The 21,025-nt window shown below is 35.7% G+C and overlaps 1 protein-coding gene across 4 annotated transcripts in view; it reads right to left on the bottom strand.

Moving 5' to 3' along the window:
- Positions 1-2,013: 2,013 nt before the first annotated feature.
- CPEB4 (cytoplasmic polyadenylation element binding protein 4) overlaps positions 2,014-21,025 on the bottom strand; it is a 72,637-nt gene continuing 53,625 nt past the window's right edge. For 2 of the 4 annotated variants that reach the window (XM_008578177.1, XM_008578179.1), the window contains 7 exons: positions 18,410-18,433; positions 16,730-16,903; positions 12,721-12,810; positions 12,233-12,351; positions 10,462-10,576; positions 8,920-9,101; positions 2,014-6,417 (listed from right to left, as the gene is read on the bottom strand). In XM_008578177.1, coding sequence (XP_008576399.1) covers positions 6,190-6,417; positions 8,920-9,101; positions 10,462-10,576; positions 12,233-12,351; positions 12,721-12,810; positions 16,730-16,903; positions 18,410-18,433 — 932 coding nt within the window. In that variant the 3' untranslated portion in view covers positions 2,014-6,189. The remainder of the gene's footprint in view (positions 6,418-8,919; positions 9,102-10,461; positions 10,577-12,232; positions 12,352-12,720; positions 12,811-16,729; positions 16,904-18,409; positions 18,434-21,025) is intronic. The other 2 variants (XM_008578178.1, XM_008578180.1) reach the window with 1 other exon arrangement.

Below are 21,025 nucleotides of genomic sequence, written 5' to 3'. Positions count from 1 at the left end.
GCTAGGCAAGTACCTAGAATTCCAGGAAAGTAAGTGTAGACAATGGAAACAACTCTGGGTATGACTAAAGCCAAACGCCCTTAAAGAACACATGTGTGAATGACAAAAAACAAAGTGGGGTTTCTAGGCTGCCTGACATGAGTAAATATTGTAAAATGTTACAGTGGTATTTTCCAAATTATGTTCCATAGGATCCTGTTACCTGTAAACAATCTGTAATCAAAGAAATGGGGGTGGGGGGGCTTTCCGCAAAATAAGTTTTCTTCACTGTAGAACTTCTCAAAGCCTTAATAAGCTAATGTGCATTATTTTGACTTTCCACCAAATAGGATGCCTCATTTTCTAAGCTTACTTAATAATAGACCTTTTTATTTTCTGTTCTTTTCTTATGGAAAGGACTATCTTACTCCTCTGAAAATCAGTTTTGGAAATAAATAATTACAGTTCCTTCTTGTTTATTACTCTATCATTACATACTTCAGAAAATAATTTGCACCTTAAATGTTTTTAACTCAATTCACTGATATCTTCAATATTCTTTAATTCTTAAAGTCAGGAATTTATTTTCCCCATGACTTTTTATCAGATTTTCAGTATTTCTCAAAGTTTAAAAAATCCATAAAAAAAAATAACTTATTTTCTTTCTGAACTGGGTATGAACACAAACCCATTACTAAAAGAGGTTAAGAAATAACTTAATCGTTAAGAAGCGGGCAGAGAACTTTCCTTGTTGGATGGGTTTAGGTGAACAACCAGTGAATAAGGAAATGCAACCCAAGTAGCCTCTTCACACTCTTTCCAGACTCACCATTCTGTGACTTAAAACATCAGTATTGCACCTATATATTATTTCAAGATAGAGTTGTTATATCCTGTGTAGTTGATATATCACTTGCTTAAAATAAATATTTCCTAAAATAAAGAAACTAAATATACTCAGGTCCATCCCCCCCACTCCCTCCCCCAAGCTTAAAATGCTAAAACCATCCCAGAATGCCTAGGGATATTGTGAAAGCAGCAACCAAATGCCACCCACATCTCCAGTGTCCCTGGGGCTTCCTTGGGAACCTTCAGTGAACTCTGAACATAAGTTTTGGCTGTTGCCAGATAAGAGAAAGGGGAAGCTGTCCAGCCAAAACTTCTGTAACTTGTAATTCCTGGGGGACCCGAAGAATTGCTAGTCCAGTCCTTAACCTCAGGAATCCCAATAGCCGGAAAAGTTACAAGTTGGAAAAGACAATTCAGAAGCAAAAGATCAATAGTCCATTTGTCTCCAGACAAGAAGTGCTCCTTTTAGTCTTGAGATGAGATACTGTACTCAAGGTAAGAGCTAGCAGATATTAAATTTTACAAAACAGGACATTCTCAGTTATATTTTGTTATAATAAATCCTTAAATTGAAAGAAAATTGCAGTTTAAAATATAAATGTACTTGATAGTACCGTGTAGTACACATGATTAACAGACCAAATCAAAGGTAATACTTCAATTCACATGCTATAAAGATTATAATCCCAGAGGACATATCCTATGACACTAGTGTCTAGGGAGACTTTTGAGAAGTCAAAAGAGACTTTTCAAATCCTCTTGTAGAGTGGTCAGAAATCGAGGCTCTTCATTGACAAAGACTCAAAACTAAACCTCCCAGAAACTGACTTTCATTATTAAGTAAAACATTTGTTCTTTTACTTTTATTGGACATTTGGCCTTAAGCAGGTGACTAAACCCTCAGATACAGGGCTGATGCCATGCACACATACTAAAGGCTACAAACGCTGCAGGGCAGCCTGTGAACTAACAGTACAGGCTGAAGACACAGCAAGCCACTGACATTTATAGACTTACATGAGCAATGCACACTTGCCACGAGTACTTATGTGACTGAACATTTTTTCATACGATGTGTTCTGCTTTGGCCCAACAGAATATTCCTAATATTTTTTAAATGCTACATTCCCAACCATGAAAGCATACTCTACTTAGGTTGAAAATAAATAAGTATATTAAAAGAAATCTGAGTTAAAAGTTTTATTCATTCAACATCTCACATTACAAATATTTAAAAATTATATGCATACTGGTATAAATAGTCATTTGCAAACTATTTAATAACATTAATTTTCCACTAGCACTTCAACAAATGAACTCTTTTAAAAAAGGAACTGTGTTATATAACTTAAGAGTAGAACATACAAAAATAGGAACTTAACGTGAAAATGACTTTAATAAAAAATGAATTACCCTTATTTAAAATGCTATAATAAATACTACAACCTCCCCATACACAGTAAAAACTATATGGAAATTCAGCCAAGTAGTACAATTAACTGACATACTTAAATAACTTTTCCTTCTGATAATATGAGCAATACACTGGGAAAAAAATTAGGGATTAGTAAAAACTAGACACCCACTTGCTAAAAGTTTCACTTCCAAAAAATATAACAAAAATCTGATGAAAATTATAAAAACTAATTATACTTTAAATTTTAAAAATATAAAAAATAAAACAGTTGAATACAATATTGTCCCAATTCTTACAATGCTATCAATCACAGTAGCTTTAAAATAATAAAATAAAGCAAATGACCAAAACCTCTTTTATTCCATTTTTAAAAATAATCTCAAATTTACATTAGTAGAAAGATTGATTTCTGATTCTTTTCTTTAGAAACACCAGCAAGAAAGAGGATTACTCTTAACAGTAGAAAATGACATTTTTAAATGTCTGCAATTAAAAACAAAGAATTACACTGCAAAGATCTTTCAAAAGTTTGAAATAAGTATTGCACATAACTTGAAGTTAACTTGCCACAATTCATCACATTCAAGTTTTAAATCACCTTTTAACAGAAGATTCAACTCTTCAAAACAAAAGGGGTGAATTATCAAGTCTTTCCAACAGCACTCTCATAAAATGCTAAATTCATTCACTGCAAGTTTTATTTTGCATCTGCAGAGGTCTGTGTATGGAGAAGTATATATATTATAACAAAGCATGGGGACCAGAAGGGAAAGGGAGAGGGTTCCTTTACATAGAAAATAATCAGAAACACTTTATTTTACATTGCAAAAATAACCATGTAATTACTCTGTAACTACATTGTAAGTACATGGCTGGTGCCATGCTAGTGCGCTAGAACTACGTGCTTGGTAAATTGAAGTGATACCCTAAAATCTGTAAACTAATTACATGTTAATTATGTTTGAGTTACATGGTAACTCCCAACTACAATCCCATGTAATCTGAAGGACATGTCATCAATAAAGTTCAGAGTAATAGATAATCATTGTTTATGCCCTGTAAATTGAAGTGTAACCAAATAATCTGTAAACACGCTTGTCACACAATCACAAGTAAATATTAGTAGAATAACAATTTCTTACATTAGTCATGCATACTAACATTACACACCTGTTCCACGGCAGGCGATTTTTTTTTTCTTATATATAATTTAAAAGAGCAGACATCTCTGAATCAAACACTTAACATCAATTTATTAATATTAAAAATGACTAAACATTCACCAAAAATGTCTGCATTTTATGAATAATTTTAAAAACTTAGTAAGAAGCTGTAGACAATTTTGTTATTTTAAATTTCTACTCTATGCTTATGCATTTAATTATTTTTTTAGGAACTACAGTGTTATCTGTCATTTTCATGCGAATTTTTTTTTTCATTAATTTGAGACTTTACATAGACTATTTCTTAAATTATAGGTACACCAATAGCTGGTGCTGGGGAAGGATGTTTAAGCAACATGCTTTCTCTTCTCTGCAGACTCTAAAATAGCATTGCCAGTGCACAACATTCATAATTTAAAATGTATGCAGAGCACTGAAATGTATAAAAAGCAGAATATAAGAAAATAAAATTTATTAAAATTATTTATATTAAAAAATGAAGTATATGAAGATCTCTCAGTAATAAAAGTACAAAAAGCTACTCTTTGCAATATGAAAAATTGAGGTATTGCATAAAGAGATATCCCGTCAGTGAAAAGTGTGCCTAAAAATGTTCACTGTTGGAAAAACAAGATATACAAAAGTAGTGCATAACAAATATACATTATGTGCATGACAAAATAAGTTAGCTACAAAAACACTGTACCAAAATTCAGCAGGTCATGTACAAAGGGAAAAATTATTGTTCAAAGCTAGTTCTCAAACAGTGTTATTTCTTGTTAACTCATCACACCTGTTTACTGAGTAGGAACAGCGCAATAGCACACCCCAAGCCACCTACAAGCATTTAAAAGAATAAAAAGAGGCAAATGAACATTCCAATTAGAATTATGTAGTTCGGGAGAAAAAAAAAAAAAAAGTCCCTGACCAGCTACACAAGAGCACCCTCCATTCTCGTGACTGCTTTCAAAATTTGCAGGGAATTCTTTAGAAGCAGCTCCCTTGCTCTGTTTGACTATCAGACAGCAAATGCCTCCATTTTGACCTTTGGAACTTAACAGGTACAGTTCATTAAAGCCTGTGTTAAAAATAAAGGGCTGCTTTTCCTAAAGATAATCCAGTTGGGGTCATCAGCCAGGTGGTTCCACAGCAGTGCTGGGGCAAGTCTTTGGTTTTGAAGGATCCAAGATGGTAATATCAGGTAGCACAACTAGCAAGATTGCCATTAGATGTTTGTTTTTTAATGTTTTGCACACCAATAATAATCCTTTCATTGATAGATGGGGTATTTAATAAGAGAATGTCAATTAAAATAAAAGTTACTTCTGTGACTAGGGCTTCAAGAGACTATTTTTAAATTTACCCCTGAAGCATACTCTTCAACACATAATAATGCCTTTCAAAGCTAGAATTTTATTTATAATAAAGCATGCATTACTTGATGAAGTTGGCACTTCAAACACTGACTATGTCCCATGCTAAATTCTGAAACTGTAATGTTATCTTATTTTATAAGAAGAGTAAGATAAAACATACGTACCTTTGCACAGAGTTACACAGTTACTTAGTTCAACAGTGCAAAACACTTCGCAATTAAACTTTTTTTTAACTTTTTTTTTTCATTTTCTATGTTACAACTAAATTACAGGATACCCAAAGTAACTTCAAATCTAAAAGTAAGCCAATCAGCAGCCAATTTGTATATCGGTTTTGTCTTCCAGTTTTTGCTACAAGTGTACTGTAGCACAAAATCAAAAATGATATCCTTGAGGTATCTCTAGATCTTTTGTCGTTTTTTTAACATCAAAATGGAGAGCAAAGGCTGACACCTGATGATTGTTAGTAAATTAGGATATAGAGTTTATATATAACATCAAAAATAAAATTTATACATTTGTTCAGGAGAGGAAATGCTAGTTTTCTCACCAGTTGTCACATTAATTCTAGCTTTGGTAGGTTTCCTGGGGCTGTGACCAGATAAGTAAATTAAATAAATAAGTGCACTCTCCTCAGTAGTAAATGTACCCAATTTTTACATTCTGAATTTTAAAAACTGCTTAAAAGAAAATAAACCTAGCTCTGCCTACTTTACTATTCTTATTTTCTGATGTGGTAGTAACTTTGAGGCATAATGAAATTATATTTTCAGCCTCAGAACCCTTAAAATTAATTATAATGCTGCTCAATCTTGCTCATGCATTTGTTTGCTTTAACATGCTCTTTCCTGTTAATAATTGTTAACTTCCTCCACTGCTATCAAAAGAATAAAAAGGGGATGGAAAAAAGAGAGACAAAAAAGATGAAAGAAAAAAAAGGAAAAGGCAAAAGCACTTCCCTCAGGGGAAAACTGTGTCAGGATAGACCAATAGTGTTATTGTTGCATGGTTATTTTAATAAAAGTATTCTTATATGTTATATTATTAACAATAATTTAATTAAAAACCCAAAATACTCTATTGTTTCATTTCTTTTTTAATATTTCTCTCTCTCCTCTAAGAAAATGTTGCAGGAAGTTTGGATCCTCTTGATCTCCAGCAAAACGAGAATAAAACTTCCATGCAACATGATGGCAATATGAAAAAGGAGTTCATAGATTTTGTTTGCAGTGACACAAGAATCTACAAAACACCTATATTATAGGTCATTCTTTTCATTATACTATTGTTAAGTTACAGATTGCTACAAAAGGACATGCCAGCGTGAAAAGGTTGAGGAAGGGGTCAGAATTAACAGAAGAGTGCACTTATTCTGAGGCCTGAAAATGAGCACTGTAGTTATCCTTTAGTTCCAGCGGAATGAAATATGCCGAGGGCGGTCACCGCCTTCCTTCACCAGGGGCTTGTGGAATTCCCTGCCAGCGCGAGAATGAATAGCAGCCCAGCAATATTCACAGTAATACTGCAGACAGGTAACATTAGCACAGAAAAATGGAGCAAATTTTCCCCCGCAACGGGCCCCTTGACATTCATCACACAGCTGATCATCCAACACATATGGCTTAACTTCCACCTATAACCAAAAATGAAAGAGAATTAACATTTTTCAGTGACTGGACCAGGCAACTCTTATCATATGTGTACATTTTCATTCACTGAATCAATCTGTGCCAAGGTGCCCCAAAAGGAAGGGCCAATAATTCATTTACTGAAATTAAGATAGCCCATCTTTAAAGAATCTGATAATACTTTTATAAGTGTTATTTTCCATTTCTGTCTTATTAAATAAGCACCGTTCAAAGGAAAAAGGGGATTTTTTCACCAGAAATCATAAAGTGAAGCTAACTGTTTAGATTAGAAGATTAAAGGACTAAACCTACAGGAGACTATCATAGACACAAATCCTCATTTTAATTAGTGGGTCTGGATTTTTGTCATTTGGGGAATTATAACTTAAACAAAACCAACTAAGAGCTTCCAAGTTCCACAAAATAGCACTCCAATATTCAAATCAGTGGGAAGATGCTTGACTTCTGCATCACAAGCTTCTTAGTTGTTGTAAAGCCTGGTTCGTGGTTTCTACTTATAGTGTGCACATCTTGGGTTATAATCACAAATGTGGAACTCTGGTAAAACAAGATGCAGTCATAGTACTCACAGTTTAAAACCTTGCTTTGTTCTTTATAAGAATGGTTTACTTGAATCTAAAAGTCAGTGGTAAATTTATGAAACTGGGCCTATTCCAGTGTTCAATGGGCCAGCCTGTCATTTGAGCCTCTCAAGCATTAAAAATAACCTGGCTATTAATTCACCAGCTAGAAAAGAGTTGGTTATTTTTAGTCTCGAAGAGACTCATAGTTGAAACTCCTTTACATCAGGCTATCATTAACACTGGTGCCATCCGGTTCTGACAAGGGATCCTGACAAAGGTTAACCATGAACAAAAGGACAAAAAGAAGAGTGGCATGGAAGATGAGAAAGAGCAGGCATAACTACAGCATTAGGTTTCTGGCCCATAGACCACTCCCTGACATCTACAGAGTGGCGAGAACACTGATCAAAGGATTTGATTGTACAGGAACACAAATTAAGTCTGAATTTCTAATGACAAACCCCAAAACTCTGAAATTTACATTGGAATAAAGAGTGAGATGTTGATTTTTTTTAGTGTGCATAAAAAACAAGTAGGCATGTTAATGTATACTGCAACTAATCTTTCCCTCTTCCCTCATGTTTATAATAGAATATACACCTTGATCTTTAATATATTCACAGTATTATAGGATGACCACTATTATCTTAAATTTTTTATTGCCACTGAAGTAGAATGCACGTGACATGAAACATAAACAGTAAGTGTAAAACACTACTGACTTGGTAATTTCTACATCTTGAATGATGAGTAGCACATAAAATCAAACAATAAACTTTTTTGAGCACAGTGCTTTACAGTGTTGGATAATCAACATCAGTGTTAAAGAAAGTGCCAGTTTGCTATGAAATAAAGGGCTTACACCAGAATATAAATCAACATATTGCTTCCTTTATCAAGAAGATCTTTCTATAAAAAATATTGTCAGCTGAACTAAACATTATGCTTAGTAATGTAGCTGATGCATTCTCACGTAAATTCCTATTTTACCACAAACTAATAACAGTTTGCAGACCGGCAAGTCAGTTCACTGGCCACACTTTGTGTAGAACTAGTATAAGATATGTTTCTGTCTACAAAAACATGAGCTCATGAGGACAGGGACTTCTTGTCCTACGCACTAAAACATTTGTTGAATGCATGAAAACAAAGATAAGAAATACATCTGTGAATGCAAAAAAATAAGACACATAGTAGAGAATAACGAGTTTCAAATACAATACACAGGAAAACAGAAGAAAGAGCTGTCTTTGAGGTTCTTCTCTAGCCTTCTGATTCAGAGGATAAACCCAATGAAGAGGAATTTAAAAAGGGCTCCCCATACCAGCCAGCCATAAGAGGAAAAAAAAAAAAGGCAAAAAAGGTGCTAAGAATAATGCCAACAATTTAATTGCGACCTATCCAGGTGGAAAAACAAACTACAAATGAAAAGATGATTTCTTTTACTTAATCTGTTGCAATGAAAGATTTCTGAGGGATATAGTCCTAGAAGTAAATTTATTCAACCATATATTGCCATAGTGCTTAGAGAAATAGGGCTTGCTGTTATATTCATGATTAAAAAAAAAAGTTAGGAGATCTCAAGGGCATTCATGTTTTTATGATATAACATAGTACAAAGGATTTGGTAACTACTGAACAATTGACTGACTGAATGAATGAATGAATGGAGGTGATAGTTTAGGAAAGATTAAGTTAACTCAAGTAAATTGATTACAGTGTTCTGGTTAGGCTACTCAAAAAACTAAGAAGAAATTCAAGGAAATTCTGATGTATTATAGAGCATATGTCTAAGTGACCCTGTAACAGGCATAATTACCAGCTGTCAATTTATTGTCAGGTAAAATCCCCCATTCTAATCTTGGTAATGACACATTTACAGGACCATTTCTAGAACTTTTCAGAATATAGTCTATGACTTACCCGTTTATCTATCTCTCCATGCTGCAGCTGAACAAAGCGGGCACTGATAGCAGCTATGTAACTCTGTTGATTAGAGAATGCAACTCGCCCAGCTCCTTTTGGGTATTTTAGCTCAGGGTCAGTATCAATTCCAGCATAGCACACACCTCCATACAGCCGATCCATTATCATTGCAAGCTCCACTAAATAAGAAAGAAGCAAAGAGGGTATTTGAAATCAGGAAAATTCATCTGGCTCACCAGTTTCATCAAAAGCAATTCATTTGTCCTCTGAGCTCACATCATTATAATCATTACTTAAAACAAACTTATTAATACAACCAGTCATCCACTGTTTTAATCTCAAATCTTTTAACTATGAACAGGGGCTCTGCTAGGTGCTTTACATGTTCTCTTTTAATGTTCATAACAACCCTGTAAAGTAGGAAGTAATTTCCTGAGGAAACTGAGACACAGAGAGGATGATCAATCTGTCCAAAGTCATAGATCACAAAGTGATAGTGCTGGGCTTGGTACCCAGATTTGGCTACTCTGCCACGTTGCCTCCATAGATTTCCCAGTTAACAATGTATTGCTTAATATAAATAATTATTTGAACACTAGAATTTATTTAATTGGTAGACTCTTTGTTTGGGGGCCCTTCTACCTTATCTCCATCGAAACCCTGTTACCTTTTCCCACAGTCTAGCTATTTGCCAATTTTTCATATAAAAATTTGAAATAATGAATGCATCTTCTCTATAAAATGTTACAATTTTGAAATTGCATGTTTATTTTATGTTCTTTATCTCATTTATACTATTAAACCTCAAATTAAAGTTGGGGATATAGGGCTGGCCCGGTGGTGCACTGCTACAGTGCGCCACTTGGGAGCGTGGTGGCGCTCCTGCCGAGGGTTCGGATCCCACATACAGACCGGCCGCTCACTGGCTGAGCGAGGTGCAGGTGCAACACCGAGGGTTGCGATCCCGTTGCCGGTCCCGGTCCGGTACGGGCGCGACACTGAGGGTTGTGATCCGTTGCCGGTCACGAAAAAAGACAAAAAAGGAAAAAAAAAAAAAAAGTTGGGGATATAATTTCTTCTGTAAGTACACTACAGTAAAAACATGATGTACTACTGACAATCTTATTCTATTTCAGAGCTCAGTAAACAGCTGTTGAGCAAATGAGGACATGGGAAATAAACAATGAACATTTCAATACATAATCTATTCTAGAAGGGCTTTTTTTTCTTTTTAGATGATGATTAGAGTGATGATGACTAGCACTATGAGGCACTACTCTAAGAACTTTCTATTAGCTATCTCACTTAACCCAAAGCAACTCTATGAAGTACATATACTCTTCACCGTATTTGACAGATGAGGAAATTACATAATTTGTCCTTAGTCACTTAACTATTAACTAGGAGCAGAGCACATAAACTCAGAGCCAGACACTTTGATTCTAGAACTCTCTTAGATATTAACTTAGAATTTATCCTGGAAATCTTTATATTTCTAATGCTAAAGGATAGAGAGGTTTTTTGGTTTGTTTATCATACCGGCTCGTAATGGTCGAGGAACACCACCAACAAATATAGTTTTTCGTGGGTCAAGCGGCTGTGAACCATCCATCACAAAGTCACTGTCACTAAGATTCCAAGGACGAATCTGTACCTAGGGAGTATGCAAAGCAAAATGTCTCATTCTTGATATAGGCAATTTATGGGGGGAAAAGTTCAAAATTACTGCAGAGTACTTCATTTTTAAAAGCAATAATCCATGTCATCACAAATCATTGAACCTGTAAAACTGGAAGACTAAAAAATAATGCATCCAAACCCTTTATTTCATTTTTAAGAGTAAACTAAACCAAGGTGGAAAGTTCAATTTAATTGCCTATTACAAGCCAAAGCACTTAACATGTTCTTAATTGTCTGTAAGCTAACTAGCTGTTTTTCAGCTTATTTGGGCCTCTAGCCTACCCCACCCCCTATAGCTACATAATTTAAATTTAGAATGGTATCCAATGCCAATCAGGATATAGTGCTAAGTAAACAAGGATTGTGTGTCCAATCAGTGTATGACCAGGAAATGCAAATTAATATTGATACTAACAAATCTGTTGCATTATATCAAAAAGCATTTTAAAGTAAATATGCTGATAATTTTTGCAATAAAATTTTTTTATGATAAACACATCAGTGTGACCATTAGCTCAATCAAGAATCATGTACCTTATTTAAAATTATTTGCATTTATTGTTACAAATGTCCACACCAAAGGCTATGGATTGATAGCGAGATATTCCCTGAAGTACACACCAACAAAGTCCTAGGCCAGAAGTCCCAAATTCAAATACTGATGGAGACTGGCAGAGAACATGAACAAGTCAAGCAGAAAGAGTCCAGGCCACAAGAATTCTTAGAAGAATGTTACTGACCTAAACAACCCAAAGACCCCAAGAGAAGCTCCACGAATTACTTCTTGATGTGGGCCATGACAACTCCACTCTGCACTGTACCCCATTTATTAGGTACTGAGTGATAATAAATGGTTGATTTTCCAGATTCATAAAAATGGGCTAATCACTACTCTTCCTAAAGACTAAAGTTTATGATTTAAAAAAAACTTTCCAAAAAGAAAAAACAGTATGCAATGTATCTGTATGTGTATATACATAATTCATTCTTATTTGGGAGAATACCATATACAAAAAAGTTAAGGATAGTACTGGGTAAAATCTTGATCAAAGAGAAGGAGGAGGAATAAAGAAGTACATATATCTGTGATTTGAGTTCCATTATTTAGAGGAAATTCAGCTACTTTATCTTTATCAAATGCATTATCAAGTGAAGTCTTTTAATAGTAAAGATTTACCAATATTTCAACTAACCAATATTCAATGTAAAAATGATGCACACAGGGCCGGCCCGGTGGCGCACTGGAGAGTGCGCCGCTTGGGAGTGCGGCGGCGCTCCCGCGGAGGGTTCGGATCCCATGTGGAGACCGGTTCCCGCTCGCTGGCTGAGCGCCGTGCGGGCACAACACCGAGGGTTGCGATCCCATTGCCGGTCCCCAGTACGGGCGCGACACCAAGGGTTGCGATCCCGTTACCGGTCAGTAAAAAAGACAAAAAGGAAAAAAAAAATGATGCACACAAATTTACAGAATGTCAATGTTCATTAGGAACAAGACTTTTTCGTTTAGATTCTACTTACAAACAGGCTAATAAAGTACATCAGACACATCAAGATAATCTGTGGGTTTTTCAAACAGAGCAAATAAATGCAGGCAAAAACAAGAAGCTATTTTATGCTAGACTGCACTTACTGGTTTATCCTTGATAGTGGGACTTGATACACACAGGTAGAGTTTTCCATCTTCTTCAATACATGCATCAATGAGAGCCTGAACAGAGCTTTCATCTTGAAACAGCAGGAATGCGTAGCCTGAGAAAAAAGAAGAAAAAGGCCTATATGTTTTTCTATATCCTTGTAATTCTTCAGGGGAAATGAAGAATAAACTTAAACGAAATAAGAGGAAAAGAGTAAAAAAAAATTAAAAATTTAAAAACTTAATAATTCCAAAAGTCTGACAATATCAACATATAGTTCACTTTGATAGTCTCTTGAAACATCTTTTAGGGTAAAATCAAATTTGAGTCAAAAGAATATTAGGTAGAAATTTTGAAGATGCATTTGGGAAAATATAAGTGTAACAATGGAAAATTTTACAGTGAAGGTAAACATTTATAAAAAGGCCAAAGATTAAACAGTATAAGGACAAACTGTACATGTATATCAAATCTAGAAAATTACCTTTAGGAGGAAAATAAGATTTGCTCTCTGCTTTATGAGGCCAATCCACAATCAAAGGGCCAAAGCGACGAAAACTAGCTGTGATTTCATCTAAGGAAAAACAAAGCAAGAAAGTAGACTTAAATATTTTTATGATCATTTTTGGAAGTTTTTGCAAAAAACAGTTTCAAATCTACTATTTATAAGAACAGTACAGAGAACTCCTGCATCTCGCTCACCTAGATCCCCCAACAGTTAATATACTGCACATTTGCCTTTACCCTCTTCCTTCTCTATCCCCTTTCCTCCCTCTACCTGTATGCATGCATGAATCAATCTAACCATCCATCCATCCATCATCTTTTTCTGACAAGATGCCCTGTAATCCTATCAGTCTTTTTCAATTTGGAATAGTTCCTCATTCTTTCCTGTCTTTCACATTCATTCTGTAGGATGACTGCTATGGTCTGAATGTTTGCATCCCCAGCCCCTACCCTCCAACCCTGCAAATTCATACATTGAAAGCTACTCCCCAGTGTGATGGTATTTGAAGGTTGGGCATTTGGTAGGTAATTAGGTCATGGGGACGGAGCCCTCATCAGTGGGATTAGTGCCCTTACAAAAGAGGCCCCAGAGAAATCTTTCATGCTGTCTACCAGGTGAGGATACAATGAGAAGATGGCAGTCTATGAGGAAGCGGGTCTTCACCAGCACTGAATCTGTTGGTGCCTTGATCCTGGACTTCTTGGCCTCCAGAACCGTGAGAAATTTCTATGGGTTATAAGCTATCCAGTCTGTGGTATTTTCCTATAGCAGCCTAAACTGAGTTAAGACAGTGACCCTCAACTTGGTCTGTACTGTCCTTATCACCAGACTCATGCTATGTACTCCAAACAAGAATACCACTATAATGATGCTATGTCATTCTGTCCAACCACTTGGGTATGTTAATCTTGATCACCTGGTCAAGTTGGTAACTGCCTGGTCTCTCTGCCAAAAGGAAACCATTTTTCCCTTTGTACTTGATTAGTATTTTGTGGTGGGATATCGTGTTATCCACCAATATCCTGTTTCCTCATCAGCCTTGGCATCCATTAAAGACTCCTGCCTGTATCAATTACCACAGTGATGTTTGCCAAATGGTGATTATCTATTTCCATCATTCACTCTACATTTACTAGTTCGCATTATACAGTAAGGAAGAGCTTTCCATTCTGTCTCATTTATTTATTTATATCAGTATAGACCTATTTTATTCAATAGGTTGTGATCCAATTCTCTATTTATTTGTATGTTCAGATTGTCCTAAAAATTGTCCCTGATTTGGCCAGTGGGAGCTATGTTCTTCTGACCCACCCCCATCATTCTTTAAGCACTTCTATATTTTCCGGCCCAAGAAGATATTCCAGGCTCATCTTGTTCTTTTCCTGCCCCAGCCCTAGAATAAGCCATTTTTTTTTAAAGCTTTACTGATTCTTTTTAGTGGCAAAAGATAGTTAGAAACTAAGATTCAGGTGCTCCATATGCTCATTGCTAGTGGTTATTCATTATTTGTCTTCTCAGTGGACAAAGCTAGAAAATAAATGAATACCCACATACACATATTTGTAACTATTTCTGTATCTGTGTGTGTTTATGAAAACCAATGAGTCCATGTTGATATTTCCAATTCTACTCCAACATCTCATGGCTTTTTCTAGCTTTCCCGCTTTCCATGTTTATAAATTCCCTTTTCACAGTGAAAAACCTAGCTTCTATTATCTGTAATGTACTTATTTACTAACCTCCTCAACCTTCTACCTTTGTGTTCTTGTTATCCTAATTTCTAGGACACCACACATGCTGCTGCTGAGGCCTCTGAGCAAGCCACCTCTACATCCATACATACAGGCAACCCCTCCACTTAGTACCCTCTTCCCCCTCACCAATCGACTTCCTTGGACAGCAATATCTCTGAGCCTTGGAGGAAGGGAGAGGAAGAAAAGAAGGGATGGATAGGGGGAAAAAAAAGATAGAAAGGGAAGGCCTGATCATATTTTCCAATTAAGTTAAATGATACTAATTATGCTACACTATACATTTGGAAAACTGAGTGGATAACAGAAAAATAAATTTCGACATGATACTAGGGTAGGAAAGACGAACAGAAAAAAGACATGGAGAACATGTTCAAATTTCACTCTATAGAACTCTTTTCATCTCCTGACACAGTACAGTCTGTTCTGCAATCATGCCCATTTCTATAGTAGTTTAGCTTGTGTGAGACTGATAAATAGAGGAATATCAATATAATGTGGAAGGTGCAGAAATGATTTTTCCCAGGCAAGGTGAGTTATCATGAGAAAGAATTATAATCTTTGTCAGGAAGGGAAAAAGCCCCAGCTTATCTGATGCCCAGGCAGGAGCCCTCCCAGCTTTATTATAAGAAAATTAAAAACGAACAGAGCAATCAGGGCTCTCTCGCCAGAAAGGTGTAGCCCCAACTTTACAAGGCTCTTATTTCCTGGCAGCTCACACTTCCTCAGATATTCAGAGGTCCATTTCCACCTGTGTGGTCGCCATGTTTGCGAGCCAGTACTTCTGCTCTATTGGTTTTGTGCATTTTCAATACTCCTTGAAGCAGCCTCAAGCATGCTGAGTGACTTGCCTGAATTGCCCAAGCTATTTCCAAGGTACTAATTCTCTTTTTGTTAGTGTTTCAGGTATAAAGTCATTAGGTTTTAAATGATCTGCCTCTAACTCTATTTTTCCTATAAACCCTGTCATTTTTAGTGCACAATTCTGCAGAACACAATATTCTTCAAGTTATGCTTTCTAAAGATAGAGGATGGAGATTGATTCACACTAAACTGAGATTTCAGCACAGCTTCCATGAAGACATTTTACTATAGACACACCAAACAAACAAAAAAACTCTATGCTTATTTCAGTCTTTGGCTTTTTGGAACAACTTTTGTCTCAACCTTCCTAAAGATTTATCATCTTAAGGAAAATGAAAGGGTTTGATAAATGGGAAGTTATTAAACCATATTATTAGGCCTAATAGATTTTTAGAAAAATTTAGTCTATTCTCTATAACATAAATTAGTTTATTTCCCTTTTCATTCAGGAAACCAAGACAAAAGAAATTAGAAAGAAAGCAACTAAAGATACATGATTGCTGTAAGGTCTTCTACTTTGGTTTTTATTAGGGTCACTTATACCCACAGATGAATAGTATATTCCTGGACTAGTCTCTCTAAATCTTTGCATGGCTGGCTCCTTATTCAGGTGTCAGCTCAAATATCAACTCCTTAAGGAAGCTTTCTTTAACCACCTAATCTAAGAAAACTGCCTACATCACTGTATCACATCACCCTGTTTGCTTTTCAACACTTATTCTCTGATGTTTTCCTGAATGCTTACATGTTTTGGGGGCCTTTCCCCACTAGAATGTAAACTCTATGCAAGCAGGGACCTTCTATCTTTTTTACTACTGTAAACAAGCCTAAGAACATGCATGGTGTTTAGAAAGCATGTAAATATTTGCTAAATGAAAAAATACTCACAAAATGATAAAACTCAAGATTCTCTTTCCCATCATACAACTGTAGGGTATAATTTTCAAAAGTTCGTGCTAAGATGTTAAACTTTTAAACAACGAACTATACATTTATGGAGCACTCATAAAACGTGGGAAAGAAATAGGAAAATGAATAATTGAATTTAGCCAAGGCTGCACATATAGACAAAAGGGCAGGTAATACCCATGTTTGCCCACAACAACGGAATCCTTGGGAATTCTTCCCAGTGAAGTTTACTCTTTTTCATTTAGTACAATTCCTTGCTTCAGCTGGTTCCCACAGCCCTGTTCCCCTCTTCCTTTTGTGAACTAATCTTATGTTATGATAGGAAGACAGGACAAGAGAACAATGCAGTCACGACTGAATGAATACCTGGGGCCAAATAGGATTGTTATAACAACAGCAACCACTATCTATGAATTTCTTACTCTGGGCACCCTGCTACAGACAGTTCTTTTCAAATGTACCTTCATCAATGTCAGGAGGTAATCCGCCCACAAACACCTTGCGAGAATACCGTTCCACTCTTTCCCCATTCTGGTGAGTGAAGCAGTGCGGTGAACCCAGGCCACTATGAAGAGGTTGATCCCCACGGCCATCATCCAAGAATCCATCTTCCATTGGAAACAGTGAGGACTGACCTGGAATAGAAAGCAGGAAAAAAAGCTAACAGAAAATGTTACTTGCCACTGATTATCATGCACAAGAAACAAGGAAAACAGCAGATTCAATAAAACTGCTGCTTTTATTTTTTTTACTGAATAATAGGATTGCTTAGGTATGCTCTTGAATTCTCATCACCTTAAAGTCCCAACTGAGTCAGAAAGAAAGCACATGGTTAAACAGAGGGCTGCTCAAGTATCCCACTGGGTTCCCGAAACTGCAACGAGGTGAAATGGAAGTACAGTAGGAGACAGCACTCTTTTGAAAGCAGTTGGCAGCAGGCTGCACTGCCTTGGCAGAGTCCCATGGCCACTGACATCCTAGACACATACACTAAGTATTCAATTTGGCTATAAAACACTGGATCATTTAAAATTATTTAAAAGTGCAAATAATATAGCCTGCACAATTTCTTCTACAAATGTGCTTAAAGACTAGTGATGCCAATATGTGTAACAATCTTCCCATATTTACCTGACAGCAAAATATGAACTTTTAAATCATAAGTAAAACAGAGCTACAAATAACTGCAGAATCTCTCAGCACTGTTTTATCACTTTTCAGTGCCAACTTACTTCTAGGTACTACAGAAGGAATTTGTTAATGGATCGCCTGGAAATGTATCTTAAGTCCTCTTCCTTTATTGAAACATTCCAACATCCGTTTGTTGCCACATTTGTCCTTAATTTTCATTATGGAACTCAATTAATTACAGTATATCTGTTACAAATTTATCCCATAATACTATATGTCAAATGAAGACAAAAAATGATTACTAAATTGGAGGTTATTTCCTGAATGATCTTCAGAAATCACTTACATTTTAAAATCTAAGCTATTTAACTGTCTTACTTTCTTGTAAAAAGGGAAAAAACTATTAATAGAAGCAGCAAAAATAATGTTTATTCAGGCACTCTAAGAAATGATTCTTTAAAATTCCCTCAAATTTCTAGAGCTTTATTCCCCAGTGTTTGAAATTTACAGGATTAGTCATTTATTTAGCTCATCCCAATTTTAAACCAAATATACTATGCTTATACTTGGTTTAAAAAAAAAAAAAAAGTAGACAAAGTATTTAACTATAATTGAACCTCCAAGATAATGAGATATTTTGAGACCAGTCTGACTATATTTTCCTTTTTACAGATTCTTAATTTTTTCTCCTAATACATATCTTTCAGAAAGAAAGAAGGGGGGGGAGGCAAGCAAATCTTCATATATAATTGAGTTTCTCATATAACACAGTATAGAGTAATAATTTTTATTCAAGTCCAAATCCTACCATTCTGATCATTTCTCTAGAGCTCATTAACTCCTTCAAATTAAAATGTGTATAATATTAACTATGACACAGAAACTATGTAAGGATCAAAACTATGTTTCATTTCCCCTCTCCCCTTCCCCACAAAGGTTAGAAATTGAGCAAACTTGGGTCCTCTGCAAATACAACTGATACATTCAAAAGTTAAAAACAATAATGTTACCTCTCCTTCGCCCATATGTCCTGGCTGCATGTCAAATGAGAAAAACAAAAAACAAAAAAACAACCTTTCAAACATTGTCAAAAGAATCAACTGTGATTTCATCTATCAGCTTTTGAAACTGAAAAAAAAACTGGCTATCTTCTTCATTTCCTGGTATATGTCTCAAAAACAAAGAATTGGATGGCGAGAGGTCACTTTATTGCATTCTTTTTTCTTTTCTTTTCTTTTTTAAGTTCTTCAAGGACACTGTAAAGCTTTATTGAATCTTGTTTTAAAGGAAGCTTCTGCTACAATTGTTGCCCAAGATTGAAACTATTATAAAAGTAAGGCAGAATGTAACGTGATCTAAACCAACCACTACCACATTAATCATATTTTCTTTCAGAATTCCATGCTAACTAGCAATCTAGTAGATATAGCAATATTTAATTCATGACTTTTTCACCACTACAGAATAAACAACAATTTTGCAGTCTTTTTTAGTTAATCCCTAATAAAAGAAAATCATAACAAATGAACTCTTTAGGCAATTTTATAGACTTCCTTTTAGCCAACAGTTTCTTGTCCCTAATCAAATCTACCAAGTCCCAAATGCTGAAAAGTAAAAGGTTTAGCATTTTATTGCCAAGTAGGTTGTATCCAAGGAGAAAAGAAAAGGTAATTAATAATCCAGGAATATGTACCTAAATACCCTGAAAACAACAGTATAAACTCTTAAGTCAGGAAACTTGAGAAAATGTTTTCCTTGAAACAAATTGGCACTTATAAGCCCAGCCTGACCAAATGCCTCAATTCTGTTCAACAGACATTTCTTGAATGTCTGATCTTGCTAGGTACTGAAGGTAAATAACACATGGCCCAGACCTCCAGGAACTAGCAACCTTAAATACCAGAAGGCCACATGAGCAAATAATGATAATGTATTATGCATATTATTTTACTAGTTATGTGATAGGTACCAAAGCAACAAAGGAGGAGGAGCAACTGGTTCTGATTAAAGAAGAGGCGGGGAGGTTTGAGGTAGGCCTTAAAGGAAAACAGATGACGGGCATCCCAGGCCTGGCAATGCCACAGGCAGGGGTGCTATAATGTTCAGTGAAAGGCGGCCAGAACAGAAGCATATGGAACAAGTGGGGATGTGGCTGGGGATGAGGTTTATACAGGAAGCTTGGATGGGTTTTTGAGTTATAAGGTGCAGCACCTTTAAGAAGTCACCGCATACAAACTGGTCAAGATTTTTATTCTTAGCCTTCTAGATAAATGCTAAATAAGTATAATTCAGACTTTATACTTATTTAGGATGTGAGTACTTTCCAAAATGAAACTATATCTCATGCCAAAATATATTTCTACCATTACTAGATAGCATTGGATTTCACCAAAATACTTGATCAAATGGATTTAAACAACATAAAATGTCCCTCAAACAGTTAGGTTGTCACTTTAATAGGTCGTAAGTTTAGGGGAAAGGGGAAGTATTTCCTGGCAGTCAATCAGGCAAAAGTTAGAAAGACAAATGGTATTATAAAAACATGCCTGTTTAAGAACCTTCTATTCATATAACTGCTTCAAAGACAAAAGAATTTGGGGAAACAAATTAATGATTTGAAAATCTTGGTTCTGTCAATCTTAAATTAATTGATGCTGCTTAGATTTCTGAGAAAATAGATTAGAAAAGAGTAGGCTTTTAAAAGCTACAAAATTAACATGAAAACTCTCAAAGTTTCCATTGTTTCAAAAATAAATACAGTTTCAGGAACAGTAAAAACTGTATATCAAAAGCTAAAATCAAATATCCTCAAAATCTTCAAATATGTACTTTCAGACTTTGCTTAAGTACCCCATAAGTTTGGTTAAATTCAGAAAACTATGTAGACATTTTCCCATATTAAAGCAAAATAGCCTACAGGTATACAATGTCTACAACTATAAAAACTGCCCAATCAAATACAGAAATTAATGTAAATTAATACCAAAGCATAGAAACAATGATATTTTAGATCATGCAAAATGAGAATGTGTAAATTCTTGATTTCCACTTATTATAATAGCTTATATGTTATTTTTGGTGTAAATTTTGACACATGAACACACAGAAAAGTAAACAAACCGTAAGTCCAATGAATTTTCCATAAAGTGAACGTATCTATGTACAAAGAACTCAGATATTAACAGAAGGCTAAATGGTGCCACTTTATATACAAAAGACATCCTAAGCACCTCTTTCTCACCTATTTCAAATTATATGAGTAGTTGGCGTAAACATTATGATGATATCATGGTAACACAGATCCTTGCTGCCTTCCTGAGGAAAATGTCAGACAGATTTCCAGTCTCATGACTATCAAGTGTTACTTGTTATTTGATGTTTCTCAAATATCTGAGGAAGTGGCAAATTTAAAAAATAGCCTTGGGCCGGCCCGGTGGCGTACTGCTACAGTGCGCCGCTTGGGAGCGCGGTGGCGCTCCCGCCGAGGGTTCGGATCCCACATACAGACCAGTTCCTGCTCACTGGCTGAGCAAGGTGTGGGAGCAACGCCGAGGGTTGCGATCCCGTTGCCGGTCCCGGTCCGGTACGGGCGCGACACTGAGGGTTGCGATCCGTTGCCAGACACG

Source organism: Galeopterus variegatus, unplaced genomic scaffold, assembly GCF_000696425.1.
Source record: "Galeopterus variegatus unplaced genomic scaffold, G_variegatus-3.0.2 Scaffold1639, whole genome shotgun sequence".
In the NCBI taxonomy this organism is placed as follows: Eukaryota; Metazoa; Chordata; class Mammalia; order Dermoptera; family Cynocephalidae; genus Galeopterus; species Galeopterus variegatus.
The sequence above is the reverse complement of the archived record's forward strand: the minus strand, read 5'-3'. Positions and strand labels throughout refer to the sequence as shown.